The following is a 14,841-nucleotide window of genomic DNA, read 5'->3' as shown; positions in this document are numbered from 1 at the left end:
GTGTCCTCCACTCATGCATTTCAGATGCATGGTGACGTGGTGCATTGTAATGAACTAAGTCAGTATGAAAACAAAGCCTACATTTTCCATGTTCTTCCAATGTACGTGCTGTTATTACCATCAAGTTGCCCTGATGAAAAATTCTTAGTTTTACTAAGATAGAATATGACACATGGCGGAGATCGTACATGGCATACCATCCTGTTTTATTTGATGATTACAAATCTTAACTCACGCAAAGACACGACAGCAGAAATACTGAGTAAATATGAATGATTCACTACCTCGTGTCGTGAATTTTTTTAGATGACCTTCACTTAGCTGGAAAGGTAAGGTGCTCAAGGTTGATTAAACTAAAGGCACAACAACAATAGCACAAAAAGTGTAACATTGCTCGAGGGCCAAAAACCTGTTTTTCTGGACAGGAGCTGTTATTTTGAAGTTGGACATGCTTTGTCTCACACCATTCCACATAGTTTCATAATTTTATGTTAAACTTTGTACGGTGATAATGACATATAGGGAATAGAGACCTAAGTCTTCTGTGATGACTGTTAAAATTTGGCTCAGGCCTCTGCTACGTGGCAAATTTTAGATGGTTAGCGTGCCGTCGGTCAATGACACTTAATTACTAGGCTACTGATTCATGGGTGGGTATGCCAACTGTTGTTGAACAAAATACCATGCCTCAGGCATAGTCATGCCTGTGGCAGTGGGAGGATATAGGCTGTAACTGTGTTCCACAATCTCTCACTGTCAGGCACTTATTGGCAGTTAGTTGGGTGGGCCCCTGGGAGCACAATTTTAATCAGGCTAGAGTCGCTAGACTGTAACATTCTTTTGTGTATATGAAACCTCATTGTTTATTAAGTAAAAAAGTTCTGTGAACACAAGACTCTAGGTTGTATTTTTTTCACCATTTTGCACTTAAGCTATAGTCAATCTGCCCTCAAGTTTTTATTCGTACATGTGACTTTCCTTTAAGACATGTAAAGTAACAGATACTTCATGTACTTCTTTGAAAGAAAATGATCAAAATTAAGACAATTAACTTTTCTACCAGAAATTAAGACTATCTTTCCTACATTTATGATCTTTTAGGCAATGTCTTACTATCTGAGTTCAAGCAAAGATATTGCTAGCATGACACTCTTATTACTCCTGTAATTAAATGTGGAAAAGAGTCAAGATTGTGTGTAACAAGTCGTTCGGTATTATATAGCTAGCTGCCGCCGTGAAGCGTGCCTGCGAACCTGGTGTGTTACGCCGAAGGGTGGTTATACCGGCTATACCGATACGAGTACAGGAAAGCTTTAAACAACACAAAACTACATACAGTATTACATTATAGGTAGTTCAGCTGGTACACTAAGCAACTTTCTCTGTGATATACAAGCATTCAGTCCTGAATCAATCCATCATTGTCACCATCATCTGACCAACAACAACCTTTCTGTTTTTGTCACGCTCCTTTCAGGACTTTCCTGATCATGGCCCCCAAAGTGGTACGTCCTGGTCGCCCCCTGACCATGAGTGTGTCCATCCTGGACCCCGCTGCGGCCAGTGTGCGGGTGACCGCCACCCTTCTGCAGAACGGCAGACCGACTGGAACACCAGTGTCTGGAGACTTCAGTCCAGGTAATCATCGCAAATTTGTCATTAAAAAAATTGTCATGATAATAACCGATTTGACTGAGGATTTGACTTCAGGAAGAATAGATTTCATGTAAATCTATTGGAGATCGAATAAACAAAAAAAAAAAACAGACTGAGATAGAGCATTGTGTCGTACAGGTTTAGCAACAATTTTAAACTCATTAGCATTCAGATTTGGTCATTAAAGATGTAAGTGCTTCCTGTAATTACTTTTACTGTAATTTACTGTATTAAATGCAGTGCTGTTGAGTATATTTCAAATATTGCACTGTAATTATTAAACTTTAAGACTCACAACTGTACGTGTGTTGCATACCAAAGTGAAATGAAATTATAAGTAAAATGAAATGATAGCAAATTTGGTTGTTTTCAGGTGCTGAAGGAACTCTAGATTTAGTGGTAAGTATTTGCTATTCTTTTGAATACATTGCAAGTTGAAGAGCAGTTTAAGATTGTCTACTTGGTTATGTAGGTAAGGCCACACCAATTTAATTTGTTGGTTCTCGGATTTTTTCAGAAAAAATATGAAGCGACAGGGCGAAAAAAAATAAAAATAAAAACAGGTCTAGGCATCCTATTATAGGCTTAAATGCTACAAAATGAGCCATGAAGTCAACACAAAGGGCTGGGTTAAAATTTAAACATTGAATTTTGAACTTTTAATCAAACCACTGCAATGATAGATGGGAAAACTGTAACAACTAGGAAGAAAAGGACTTTCCTCAACTGTTGGGGGCAAAATATGAGCATTTTTCAGTTGATTCAGGACCAGAATCAAATTTTTTTTTTTTTTGCAAATCAGAAAAAAACGAAGAGGCGAATCCGAGAACCAACAAATTAAATTGGTGTGGCCTAAATGTAGGTAAGCACACATATCACAGTATGTTCTTTTATTATGACATATTTCACTTACATATAATATGATAATACGTTACACTGTCATATAAAATGTTACACTGTCATTAAATTGCCAGGCCCTTGTCAGTGTGCACACTATGATACAGGTGTAGCGAACTCACAATAGATACGTGTAGATGAAAGATAGTAAGTATTAGGTTGTCAAGCATACACATTTCAACCATGAGTGACTCCCTGCAGAATCAAACTTACCAAACTTACTACATTATGATACTAGTTGTCATTACAAGGTATAAAGATTTGGTTATAGAAATAGATATAGAAATACTAGTAGATAAAACATGGAAATTCTTTGTTTATGAAGCTTACCAGTGACAAATTGTTCTGAAGTCTGACAGTGATACTCTGTTTTATTCCAGGTTCCCACAGATCTGACAGCAGGCAATGCCTACAAGCTGCAGGTGGAGGGCACCGGTGGGCTGACCTTCACTGAGGAGAAGGACCTGACCTTCAACTCCAAGTCCTCCTCCATCTTTGTACAGACTGACAAGGGAAAGTACAAGCCTGGACAGACAGGTAGAATGGGAAAAATAACATTAAATGTACCTTGGCATACGTACATTGTATGCACATGTCTACAAGTAACCTTACTATCTCACCCTTTAATACCTCCCAAACTTTTCCTTTGCCACAATTTTTGCTGTTGTCAAGGTTGAGATTGTCCTACAAAGTGTCTCACAGAAAACAAGTTGTATTTATGATACAAGGGATCGCTATGCACTCTGTTAGTAGAGAAGCAAGGTCCAAATGTACATGTACGTAGTGAATGTCAAGTTTACCTGCTGATAACTTGGATCTCTTTGTATCAACAGTAAAGATGAGGGCCCTTGCTGTGGATGCAGAGCTGAAGACCAAGAAGGAACTATTTGACATTGACATATTTGTGAGTATCCACTGTAGTTAGAGGAAAAAATATTTTAAATTAAAATGTAGAATGAAGTGATGTAAAGTACAGACCAGTGTTTCCGCCAGACTGCAGCTGAGAGGCCGTCCAGTTGGGAAGGGCCGGGTCGCGAAAATTAATTACAGTAACTTAGTGAACACGTCGCGAAAATTAACTGAGGGGGCGGGGCATTTGTTTACACTTGTTTACAAGTTGAAACTGTCCACAAGCATTCCACATTTTTTTGTATTGACATAAAAACACTGTTACAGATGGCAAATGTATCGTCAGGAAATTATACTGTTGCAAAACCAAAACTCTGCTGCAAAACTCCAAACATCGGCATCATTTAATTATAACCTCCGGTAGCGCCCGCGCTAGCCGGATTTTCAATAGTGAAGAGCCTTGCTTCGTTCGTACTCATACTTCTTCCGTACATTTTCGCTACGAATTACTAGTTGATATTAAGCCAAAAATACGTCAAAACATGTAAAGAAACGTCATCTTATCTCTCATACACGAGACAAATTTTGCAAAAAAAATGGCTGTATCGTAGCTTTCATTGCTGTTTCATTCAACAAAAATGCTCCTTGATTGTAAAATGATCACTCATCTGTTGTCTCCAGTACAGTGTCAAATGGTAGCGTGATCGTAGCGTGCGAAAAATCAGCGTTATAAGTCAGAAAATCGCCGGAAAAATGAACTCGCAGCACACATTCTCAACCTCGCCGGAGAGAAGGAAATACGCGCCATTTTGTCATTAATATGTAAGTAGCAGCGTGAACTCTACGCTCTGATTGGTTGACCTCATATGACCTGCGCTCTGATTGGATAGAGCCATCTTTGCCGGCATAGCTGCAGAATTTGTTTGTTGGCGAAGAGAGTTACACTACGCTACTTTCTACGGTGTTTCTACCGCTAATTAGTAACATTCCACGCCACGAAATTCATTATGAAGAATTTTTGGGAAATTGTATGCATTCATATGCCGATTTGTGGTGCCTTTCGCGTATTCAAGCAAGCCGGAAGTGTTAGCGAACCGCGGCGTGGATAGCGAACTGCGGCGTGGATTTTCATGCAACCCTCCCGCTACAAGACCATCAAAAACAAAAACATAACTCCCAAAAGAGAATTTTCACATCCGAAATGATTCTGTTCGAGGAAAAATGTTTGTGGATACATTTTACCGGATGGAGACTTGAAAAACGGGTTTTAATGAGATTAACGTATGCGAAAGGCGCCGACGTCTATTGTTCGTCAGCATGATAACAATAGCAAAACAAACAACGTGTGTCTTTCTTGCCTTGGACGGCGTCCTCGTCTACAGCAACAAAACAAAGACTGTCAATTTCTCTGATTTTTCCGAGTCTCGAAATTTTTTAAGAGGACGGCCTCTGTCCGAGTTCAGGCCGTCCAAAACGACACCAGGCCGTCATATGACGGGTGGACGGCCCTCTGGCGGAAACACTGGTACAGACAAAATCAACAACTGAATTGAAACAAGTTGTAGTTTTGAATTCATGGAACAATGAAACAAAGAATGTAGACTTTTTTGGTACCTTTTGTAAATGAAAAATGTGACAATTTGTTCATTTTAGGATCCACAAGGTAACAAGATAGTGCAGTGGCGTGGACTGCAGAATGATGATGGCTTGGTAGAGAAGCAGTTCCCTCTGTCTGATCAGCCACTTCTGGGAGAGTGGAAGATTGTAGCCATGTCTGGGGTAAGTGTCTCTGTCAAGGTGACAGTGGACAGGTCACATTTATCACTTTTATGCAAGGCATAATATAATTATTATAATGTTCCTCATATATGGCTCAGCTGTTTGATTCAATATGTGCACAGGCATAGTTGTGACAGTGTGAGACAATGTTGAACGTTAAGTGTATACAATGTATTTAATTCACCAATTTCCTCACATATCTTTATTATGTATCTTTGTCACATATTTTCCACCAATCTAGTCTACAAATTTGATTACTATACATTATTACCTAGATGTCATTAATAACAGAACTTGATACATTATTTAGTAGTTGTACTGGCCCTAACCCCCCAAGCACAGCTTGGTATCTATCATTACTAATAGTCTTGTTGTTGTCTTGTCCTCAGGGAGATCAGGTTGAGCAGCCCTTTGGTGTGGAGGAGTATGGTGAGACTTAGGTTTCATACAGTATTTTATAGTTATTCTGTACCGTATACCAGGTTCAGTAGAGTAGTCATGTCACATTTAAGTCTGTGTAGTGGAAAGTGGGAAGGATGAAGAGATAAAGGATGCTGTTTGTACAATTACGTGTATACATGATAAACATACTAGGTATTCCAACATTCTGCAGCAAAGAGAGCAGAACAATGATTCTAGATCATATTATTTTGCTAGTGATTTATGTATAACTTTTGTATCTGATTGATGTTTGATATCATTTTCTCAGTCCTTCCCAAGTTTGAGGTGACCATCAGTACCAACTCATTCTTTATCAAAACCGAGGATAACCTGCATGGCACCTTCAATGCCAAGTAAGTGCCTCACAGATGGAACTTAAAGTTCTTTTCGTGGAATCACAGCCCTGACATTCATGACATTCATACATTGTAGATTAACATAAAGGATAAACTATAATGCTAACAATTCTTCTAGCTCACGAATGTAACTGTTGCCCTTCTCATGAACACATCTCATGATGAGTTTCTCCATGTAAGGTGTAATGAATAAAGAAAACATAGTTACAAGTATGTGAAACAAAATGCAGGAACTCTGGAACTGACTCTTTGAAAATGCACTCTTCTCATGAAGCAGACTTGTGTGTAATGTACACCTTGCTGGGATGTACAAGTTTCAAAATTACCCAGGTTAGAAGACTAGAAGTGTATCCTACATTTTATATAACTAACTTGCTTGTTTGATTTTACACACAGATACACGTATGGAAAGAATGTTGAAGGTCAGGGGAAGGTGACTGCCATGCTGAGGAATCCAGGCAGTCCCTTTAGGCCAACTGACAATAGAATTGAACTTCGTCCTGTTGATGTAAGTCGCTACTTCTCATAACCAGCAATAGAAAAGGTTCCCTTTTATGTGTGTGCTGTTTCTGTAACGTGTTACACACATGTTAACATACAATTTCTATTCTAGTTGTGTTACTGTTCTATTCATCTTTGATATTGTAGTATATGTTCCCATACATATGCCCTGAATACTTGATGCAATTACTATAGTTATAAACCCTGAATAACATTTCACCCCAATTTTCCGCTAAATTCTCAATGAAAGGAAATTATATTGTCATAGACTCACAGTAACTGTGTGTTTCAGCTGACTGATGGAAGTGGAAGTTTCCAGCTCTCTCGTGGAGACATTGAGGGCCTGTATCATTACACAGATCTGTATTATGGTGGCTACCAACTGGAACTGATTGTAGAGGTGACAGAGGGTCTCACTGGTATGTATTAAAGCATCATGTGACTAGTGATGCCTTCTTAAGACATTTGGTTAGTGTGCTACTTGTAGTGAAAATAACATTCATGTTGTTCTGTTGTGATTTACCAGAGGGCTTTCTGTTGTTCTCTCAACCAGCATCATATTATGTGCTGTGAGTATACAGAATATATTCTAATGGTTAGGCTAAGAACAAGCTTATGTCTAAGTATTTCTACTTCATGCTACTAGGAAATACACAGCAGGCTACGAAAGAGTTGGACCTGGTACAGACCAAGTACAAGCTGGAGTTCTTCAACACACCTGACAACTTCAAACCAGGGCTTCAGTATACTGCTTACGTATGTATTCTACTTTTTATGTATCTAATTTTCAGTTCAAGCCCCTTTGACATAACAGTATGATTATGGCATTGTTGTCTCATGGGTTAGTAGCAGATACAACCCAGGCAGCACATTGAGTATGTCTTATTATGTTTGTTTTTTTAACTTACAGGTGAGGACATCGTACCATGATGGCACCCCCATGCTTGGAATGGATCTTTCCCGACCTGTCACTCTGACAAAGCGCTATGGCTATGACGGCCCAACACCCCCTCCTGCAGAGGAGCTTACCATTCCTTCATCAGGGGTGATCAAGATAGTCATGGATGTGCCCTCTACGGCAAGCTCTGTGTCACTTAGTGTAAGTTGGGGTTCACTCTCTGATGATTTGGGTCTTCAAATGTTAAATGTCTGAAATTCTTGTCACAATTCAGTGTTATTGGAAGAACATTATAATTTCATTAAAGATGCACCTGCATTGTGAATTTTACAGGTAACGTACAATGACATGTCGGAGACAGCAAGTTCGCATACTGCCAACAAGGCAGAGTCACCCTCCAGCAGCTACATCCAGGTCACTACAAGCACTCCAGAGGTCACGGTAAGCCACATATACTTAATGTATCCTTTCTGTCTGTGTTGCTTATTTGTTCAGATGAGATTTGAAAAGAACCATTTTTCCAAAAAAAAGTTGAGGCTAAGGGTAAAAATGAGTCCTCTTCAGTTTTTCATGCCAACATGTTACATTTATTGTTTATTACCACAGGCCGGAGAAACTGCCCAGTTCACAGTCAGGAGTACCACTCCCATTGCCTACTTCTCCTACCAGGTGAGCTCACAGAGGGTAGAAAGTAAAATAACACAGTACTGATGTTCTGTCCAATACATGTATTTTGATGCTTTTTTAAATTCATCAGTCATCTAAAATCGTGTAGGATTGTGTAGGATGTAGAGTACAAATTCTGCCATCAAAGGCCATCTAGTTTGTCTTTAATCCATAGTATGGAAAGTATCATGTAAAAAGATAGCCTCTTGTCTATGTTCATTCAGTGTCAAACATGTCTTTACAGCCAACCTGTATTGTCTGTAGGTTCTGGGTTCATACCTGTTTTCTATGAGGTTTAATAGTGATGAACTTAAACTCAGGTTGTAGTATGTAATGATTACTACATAGAGACACATTGTGACGATAATGCCACCCTTTTCAGGTCCTGTCCAGAGGCAACATTGTGGTGGCAGGCAGGGTTGATGTGACTCCAGAAGACACGCTGAAGTCCTTCACTGTTCCCACCGACGCCCAGATGGCCCCCTCCTCCCGTATGGTGGTGTACTGGATGACTGACACAGGAGAGATCTGCAACGATGGACTGTCGTATACAGTCAAGGGAGCCTTTGAGAACCAGGTGTGCTGTCCTGCACTATAATATGAACTTTCATGGTATATTGAAGTATAGCTAAAATTATGCTCACAGTGAAAAGTGCATGACACAAAAAGTGGCCAAATGTGAATAAAATGAGATGAGCCAAAGAGAACCCTCACCCAGCCGCCTGTAGACCTACAGGTCTGTCAGTCATCAGCCTCAGGGCCAGGTCCCACTAAATTAAATACAATGCAAGAGAGTGTTGATAGGTTTATCTGTAACACTTCCAGGAAAGTCATGATGATTGTGATTACTGTTCATCAGGTTTCCCTGAGCTATGACAAGGACCGTGCGGAGCCTGCGGAGGACATCGCTGTGACAGTTCGTGCTGACCCTGACTCACTGGTGGCTCTGCTGACGGTGGACCAGAGTGTCCTGCTCCTGGCAAGTGGCAACGACATCACTCAGGACAAGGTGAGCATGATCATGCTCTATCACGACCTTATTATATTGAATTGCAGCATGTTAAGTTTTTCACTCTATGTTCTATCATTTTGATTAACAAAAGGTACATCGTATCATACACAGTTTTGTTGAGATTGACTAAAGGTACAGTATAAAGAAAATTAACAAACAGGTGTCCTACTTTACTTCCATTGGCCGAGCTCCCATTTGATATCTAGTATAAGATACTGGTAATAACTAACTCACCGACAAGTTGCCTGTTCCTAAAAATGCCATTTTCCTTTTCAGTCATAAATGTTGACTTCGAATCTTTGTATCATCCAATTCTCTATTTCTTTTTTTTGCATCTGGCCCTTGACCAAGTGCAATGGTTCTGCAGTGGTCATGAGCATGATGTCCTGTTTGTGTACTGCAGGTATTGGCTGAGCTTGACCAGTACGATCCTGCTGAGGACAGCTCAAACTCAGGCGGACCAGAAATCATGTGGCGCCGTCGCAAGAGGTCCATCTGGTGGCCCATGCCGACATCTGGTGAAGATGCACACAGTGTGTTTGAGGTACTACAAGTTACTTGGAAATCTCTCACCACCCCATCAACTTGCATTGATCACCATTCAAAAATTGTTCTGATCATCATTTAAAAGTTGATTTGATTGCTAAATTCATGCTGGATGGTCCTGTTGGTGTGCTGTTCTGATTTGTTGATAGCTTGAGAGATCTTTGGATGTCATTTCCTGATGCTATCACTTGTGAAGGGAACATTATTGCTTGTCATCTGGTTATCCTAGTTACTAAAAATCCTTTAAGTTACGGAACTTAGATTTTGCCATAAGGTGAGAATCAAGAGGATGTGATGTCTTTCAGTTTGCGGTTGAAATACATATATTGGGGTGTGAACCGTGTGATGATTTTGTAGTTAGAAGAAAAAAAGGACTATCATGATTTACTTTACCTGGAGTAAATTGTGATTTTTAAACCCGATTCTTATCCAGAATGCTGGTGTGATTGTCATCACAGATGCCTTGGTGTTCCAGAAACAACCTGACTACTGTAAGTCCATTCCTATTATGTCTATCAATGATTTGCTTTTTGAAAATCAGTTTTGATTTGCTTAATGTAGATCAGACATCTATAGAACAGATTTGGTTGTTCTGTAAAATTGGGATTTTGCACAAAAGTTGGCATAGATTAAAATGTGATAGTTATGATTCATAATGTAAGACAGTATGTTTTATAAAGAATTATTATGTGCCTTTATTAACTTACTAGCTGATTGTTTGTCCTGTTGTGTTATTTTTGTTTTTGTATGTGTTGCCACCATGATTTTGTGTCTCAAGAATCTGATATAAATTATTAAGCATCTGGGATAGCTGGGATGATGCTAGAGGATCTTATTACGTGTATAAGGATGCAATGAGCAAGAATTGCTGTGCTAATATTGAATAACTTTGCACTGTTCCTTTGCAAATCAAGACGCAACACCTGCCACCAAATGTGCCAAACTAGTCTGATAATGATGTATCAGAAAAATGTTCTAATTTCAACATTTTTGGTCTGATGATCTGAAGTGTTCCAGGTTATACACAGTGTAATTTTTTTATTGAACTTTGGAGGGTGTCACAATCTTCTAAAATACCAGCCTTGTGCTATATTCTCTTTAAATTTTTGTTTTAGCCTTCAGCTCATATCATAAAATAGAACATGATGTTTTGAATACTTGTAAATAGTATTCCACAAGAAAAGATGAACTCATTAGACTTAAGTTATATATCTTAAAGTCTTCATCTAAAAACGGTCTGCCATCATCCAAAAATTCTATTTCCTTATTGGTTCTCTGTGAGGTAGCAGGTTAGTCATGAAGAACATTTTCTCAAACCATTTCTATTGTGACTCCAAGGGTGGGATTTTGGTGGTGGCCCGTTTCCGGGAGTGCTAGACAACATAATGTTTGGACCTCAGTTGGAGGCTGCTGGTGCTGGTGGTGAAGTTGAGTTTGTGATTGGTGGAGGTGGAGGTGGCTCTGCTCTGCAGGAGGTCAAACAAGTGCGGTCCTTCTTCCCTGAAACCTGGCTGTGGAACTGTACAAGATCTGGGTAAAACATCCCAAACAACTCCAATCCTACCAAAAATCACCCAATAAACAATATTTATGACTCTCAGGACCAAATTTTTAATCAAAGAAGACATATGATGCAGCAATTATGACCAATTGATCTTTAAACGATTGATCACAGTTTGAATGAAATGTATCAATCTTGGATTTTAGCATCCTTTTGCTTTGCCTGTCCCTTTCCAATGTGTATGTATTTCACACACCACTACAAGTGTTACCTATTAAAAGGCCCAGGGGTGCAATCTGAACATAAAGCCATGCAGGACTCTCTTGAGTTGGTAGTCCAGACTAAACATCCTTGGAGGAGGATGTGGAAGTAGCAAGATTTGGTTGGACATGCCTGAAGACTTGGTACTGAGAGAACATAACAGCTTACTGAATTTGTTCTTTGACCATGACTTTGGTGGCAGGTGGAATTTTATGTGGCTCTTGATTTGCAAAGTGACAGTGGGTTGAATGGAAACAACGTGATAACTTATGATCTTATAGAGCCTGCATCAGCTGTTGATGTGGCAGGTTGAGGACGACTTGATTTCTACCTCTTAAAAGTCTGAGGACAATTCCTTTGTGGCACGACGTCAAAACAGATGACCTAAAAACTGATGTTTGGCTGATGAAAGATTGGTTTTGTCATGATACAAAGGGTGGCAATGGGGAATACTACCAGTGGCAGATTTTGACTTGGGAATGGTGCAGGAGTCCCTTGCTGGTGGAGTGGGTCCTGTAATGGATCTTGGAGGTGGCTCTGCTCTGCAGGAGGTCAAACAAGTGCGATCCTTCTTCCCAGAAACCTGGCTGTGGAACTGTACAAGATCAGGGTAAAATTTGAAAACATATCCCGAACAACTCCACCAATCTTTCTCAGGATCAGCAAGTTAATGAAGTGATTCTCGGAAACAAAACTTCAATCAGACAAATTGACAACAGGCAGGTTCAAACATAATGTATCTAATGACCAAAGTTTGAATGAAATATGACAAATGTCACTAATTTGATCCAATTTTTGTACTCTCCTTCCCTGATATGTCTGTCCCTGTCCACTGATTCCTAGAAATATTTGTGTCAACACAAACAAAAATTGCCTGGTACCAACCACAAAGATTACCTGGTATACATCACACAGGTAGCTAAAGCAAATTCCATTTCAAGTGTTGAATGTAAAACATGGACTTCACTCAGAGTTCATACAGAGGGTCACATACATGTATGGTCCTATGGAGAACAAGTTACCAGCTCGTGTTTCCTGGTACATCAAATTGATAGTGATTGTTCAAGGATGGTAGAGTATGTCGATTATGATGTGATCAGACCGGCTTTCATGGACATTCCTTCTCTAATAAGATCTGATTAGACAAGAACAATCTGATGGCGGTCCTTCCCCCAAAACCTGGCTGTGGGAGAGCACAGTAGCAGGCTACAGAAGCTGTTACTCAGCACATCAATGTGTCATATTGGAACATACCTCTCATCTTTAGATTCAGTCATTATTGACTGTGGCATTCTTGGTGGCAGGCAATAGTCTTTGACATGCAATTCAGTGACAGTGCAAAAAGTAGATTGATTATTAGTTTAATAATGCTCATTGAAAGGCTCATGGAAATGAAACTACTGGTATATATAATACTCCTTTCAAAGAAACTGGTCTGTGGCTTTTGAAGTGCGACCACTCAGACTAAGTCATGGGACAATTGTGGACATTGTAGAGTATACTCCTTTCAAACAGCCAATTTTATCATGACACAAAGGGTGGCAATGGGGGATACACCCAGTGGCATTAGAAGACGGCATTCTACAACCTCCAATGTTGGTTGGAGAGTCTCTTGCTGGTGTCATGGATCCCTCACAAAGTATGGATGGAGGTGGCACTGCTCTGCAGGAGGTCAAACAAGTGCGATCCTTCTTCCCTGAAACCTGGCTGTGGAACACTACAAGATCTGGGTAAAAACATCCCAAACAATTTCACCAATCCTACCCAGGATCATCATATAAATTATCATTACTGTAACAGTGATTCTCAACATTCTTGTTCCAATGAATCAAAAAAACATGGTAGACGTTTTGGGAATGAAAGATAAATATCCATTGATTTGAACCAATTTCTTGCCTTTGACAATTCCTCAACTATTGCTACATGTGACTGTTCTGAAAAAATTGATTTGCCCCCAATATGCCAATCAAAATCAGAGGTTCTGCTCCCAGCAAGGAGGCATGATCATGAATGAAACGTATTCTCCAAACTGCAATTGTTATGTCTGCTCAGGTTGTTTCAAACAAAGGGGTGTTGGGAATGTGACTCAAACAGGACAGATGAAGTTTACTTTATGCTGCCACAAACAGGGACAATTCTTCAACATTCATTTCAATATCACGAGCCTTTCTCTGCTGCCTGGAATTCCACAGTAACTAGTATGACCTGAGGTGCTTTCCCAAGCCCAAAGGTGTTGATATTTGTAATCCATTACAGTCATGCACTACATGTACAGGGAACATAGAAACTGGTTGGAACCATTTGACTGTACATAAGTTTCAGTTTCTCACTACATGACTTATAAAGACCTAGATTGTCCTAGAAACCAACTCAAAGTTCATACATATGATGAATTTCTATCCCCCCACAAACACAAGACTGGCCCGGGATGGAGTATGATCATGTAGAGTATGATGATTACGATGCCATCAGGCCGGCCTTCATGGATGTAGCAGTAGCAGGCATGGGGCCCGATGAGATCCGATTGGACGATGACCGTCTGATGGAGGTGTCAAGAGTACGCTCCATCTTCCCTGAAACCTGGCTGTGGGAGAGCACAGTAACTGGGTACTACTGGAACTGGAACACAGTAGATGTTACTGAAAACATCAATGTGTCCAGTGTTTAGAACACAGATTGAAACATCTCACCCTTTGATGAGGATCGCGTAGACTGCAAGGAGGATGCATGGCTCAGTAGGACTAATGTTGGCTAATACAAAAGTCTATCGGCATATTCTCTTACTCTGAGAAATGCTGTTCTCCTGTCCTATTTATGTGTATGTGTTTTGTTAGTTTAATAAGTGTAGATTATACTAGATACAAGTCTTGTTTTCACTAACTTTGTAGTCGTTTTTCAAAAGACATGATGGAAGCAATGTCATTCATTTGGTGCTCTGGATTTCCTTTTAGATATGAAAGGAGATTATATAAAAAGTAGTAGCCTGGATGCTACCCATTTTGTAACGGGGCTCTTGCACTTGCTACTTTTTTTTTCAGGTCCAAAAACTGATGGCCCCCAGGCTAAAAAAACAGGACTGGTTGTGAAGAAAAAATTACTAACTTAAAGTCTTATATGCAGTGTTAGTTATAATTGCACCCTCAGACACATGCAAACTGTTTTGAACATTAGATACACAATCTTTCCTGCCAGTTTATCTTGGAAGAGTACCTGTTATGGAGTTTGCAGAAGACGGTGTAATAATGAGGAAAGGCGAGTCTGGAGTGTCGCAGCCCCGCGGTGGTCTGCAGGAAGTCAAGCGTGTCCGCAGTTTCTTCCCTGAAACTTGGCTGTGGACAAATGCATCTACAGGGTAACATAAACAGAACATAAGACTTCCCAGAAAAACTTTCCTTCCCCTGCACAGTTGCACATAATTGTATCTTCTCTCCATACTAACAGATAATATATGTTCCTGTGAGGGGTGAGTTTCACATTC

At 39.9% G+C, this 14,841-nt stretch overlaps 1 protein-coding gene across 10 annotated transcripts in view; it reads left to right on the top strand.

Moving 5' to 3' along the window:
• LOC109473663 (CD109 antigen-like) overlaps positions 1 to 14,841 on the top strand; it is a 31,667-nt gene that overhangs the window by 3,091 nt on the left and 13,735 nt on the right. For 4 of the 10 annotated variants that reach the window (XM_019773614.1, XM_019773613.1, XM_019773609.1 and 1 more), the window contains exons 3-19: positions 1,478 to 1,638; positions 2,030 to 2,055; positions 2,934 to 3,090; positions 3,387 to 3,457; positions 5,056 to 5,181; positions 5,571 to 5,610; positions 5,891 to 5,975; positions 6,375 to 6,486; positions 6,772 to 6,898; positions 7,126 to 7,235; positions 7,390 to 7,578; positions 7,711 to 7,818; positions 7,984 to 8,046; positions 8,426 to 8,620; positions 8,903 to 9,052; positions 9,459 to 9,599; positions 10,035 to 10,092. In XM_019773614.1, coding sequence (XP_019629173.1) covers positions 1,478 to 1,638; positions 2,030 to 2,055; positions 2,934 to 3,090; positions 3,387 to 3,457; positions 5,056 to 5,181; positions 5,571 to 5,610; positions 5,891 to 5,975; positions 6,375 to 6,486; positions 6,772 to 6,898; positions 7,126 to 7,235; positions 7,390 to 7,578; positions 7,711 to 7,818; positions 7,984 to 8,046; positions 8,426 to 8,620; positions 8,903 to 9,052; positions 9,459 to 9,599; positions 10,035 to 10,092 — 1,919 coding nt within the window. Of the gene's footprint in view, positions 1 to 1,477; positions 1,639 to 2,029; positions 2,056 to 2,933; positions 3,091 to 3,386; positions 3,458 to 5,055; positions 5,182 to 5,570; positions 5,611 to 5,890; positions 5,976 to 6,374; positions 6,487 to 6,771; positions 6,899 to 7,125; positions 7,236 to 7,389; positions 7,579 to 7,710; positions 7,819 to 7,983; positions 8,047 to 8,425; positions 8,621 to 8,902; positions 9,053 to 9,458; positions 9,600 to 10,034; positions 10,093 to 10,939; positions 11,136 to 11,798; positions 11,974 to 12,900; positions 13,094 to 14,555; positions 14,716 to 14,841 lie in introns of all 10 variants that reach the window. The other 6 variants (XM_019773607.1, XM_019773606.1, XM_019773605.1 and 3 more) reach the window with 5 other exon arrangements.

Source organism: Branchiostoma belcheri, unplaced genomic scaffold, assembly GCF_001625305.1.
Source record: "Branchiostoma belcheri isolate BF01 breed outbred unplaced genomic scaffold, Haploidv18h27 scaffold3, whole genome shotgun sequence".
NCBI lineage: Eukaryota > Metazoa > Chordata > Leptocardii > Amphioxiformes > Branchiostomatidae > Branchiostoma > Branchiostoma belcheri.
This window is presented reverse-complemented; position numbering and strand designations above follow the sequence as displayed.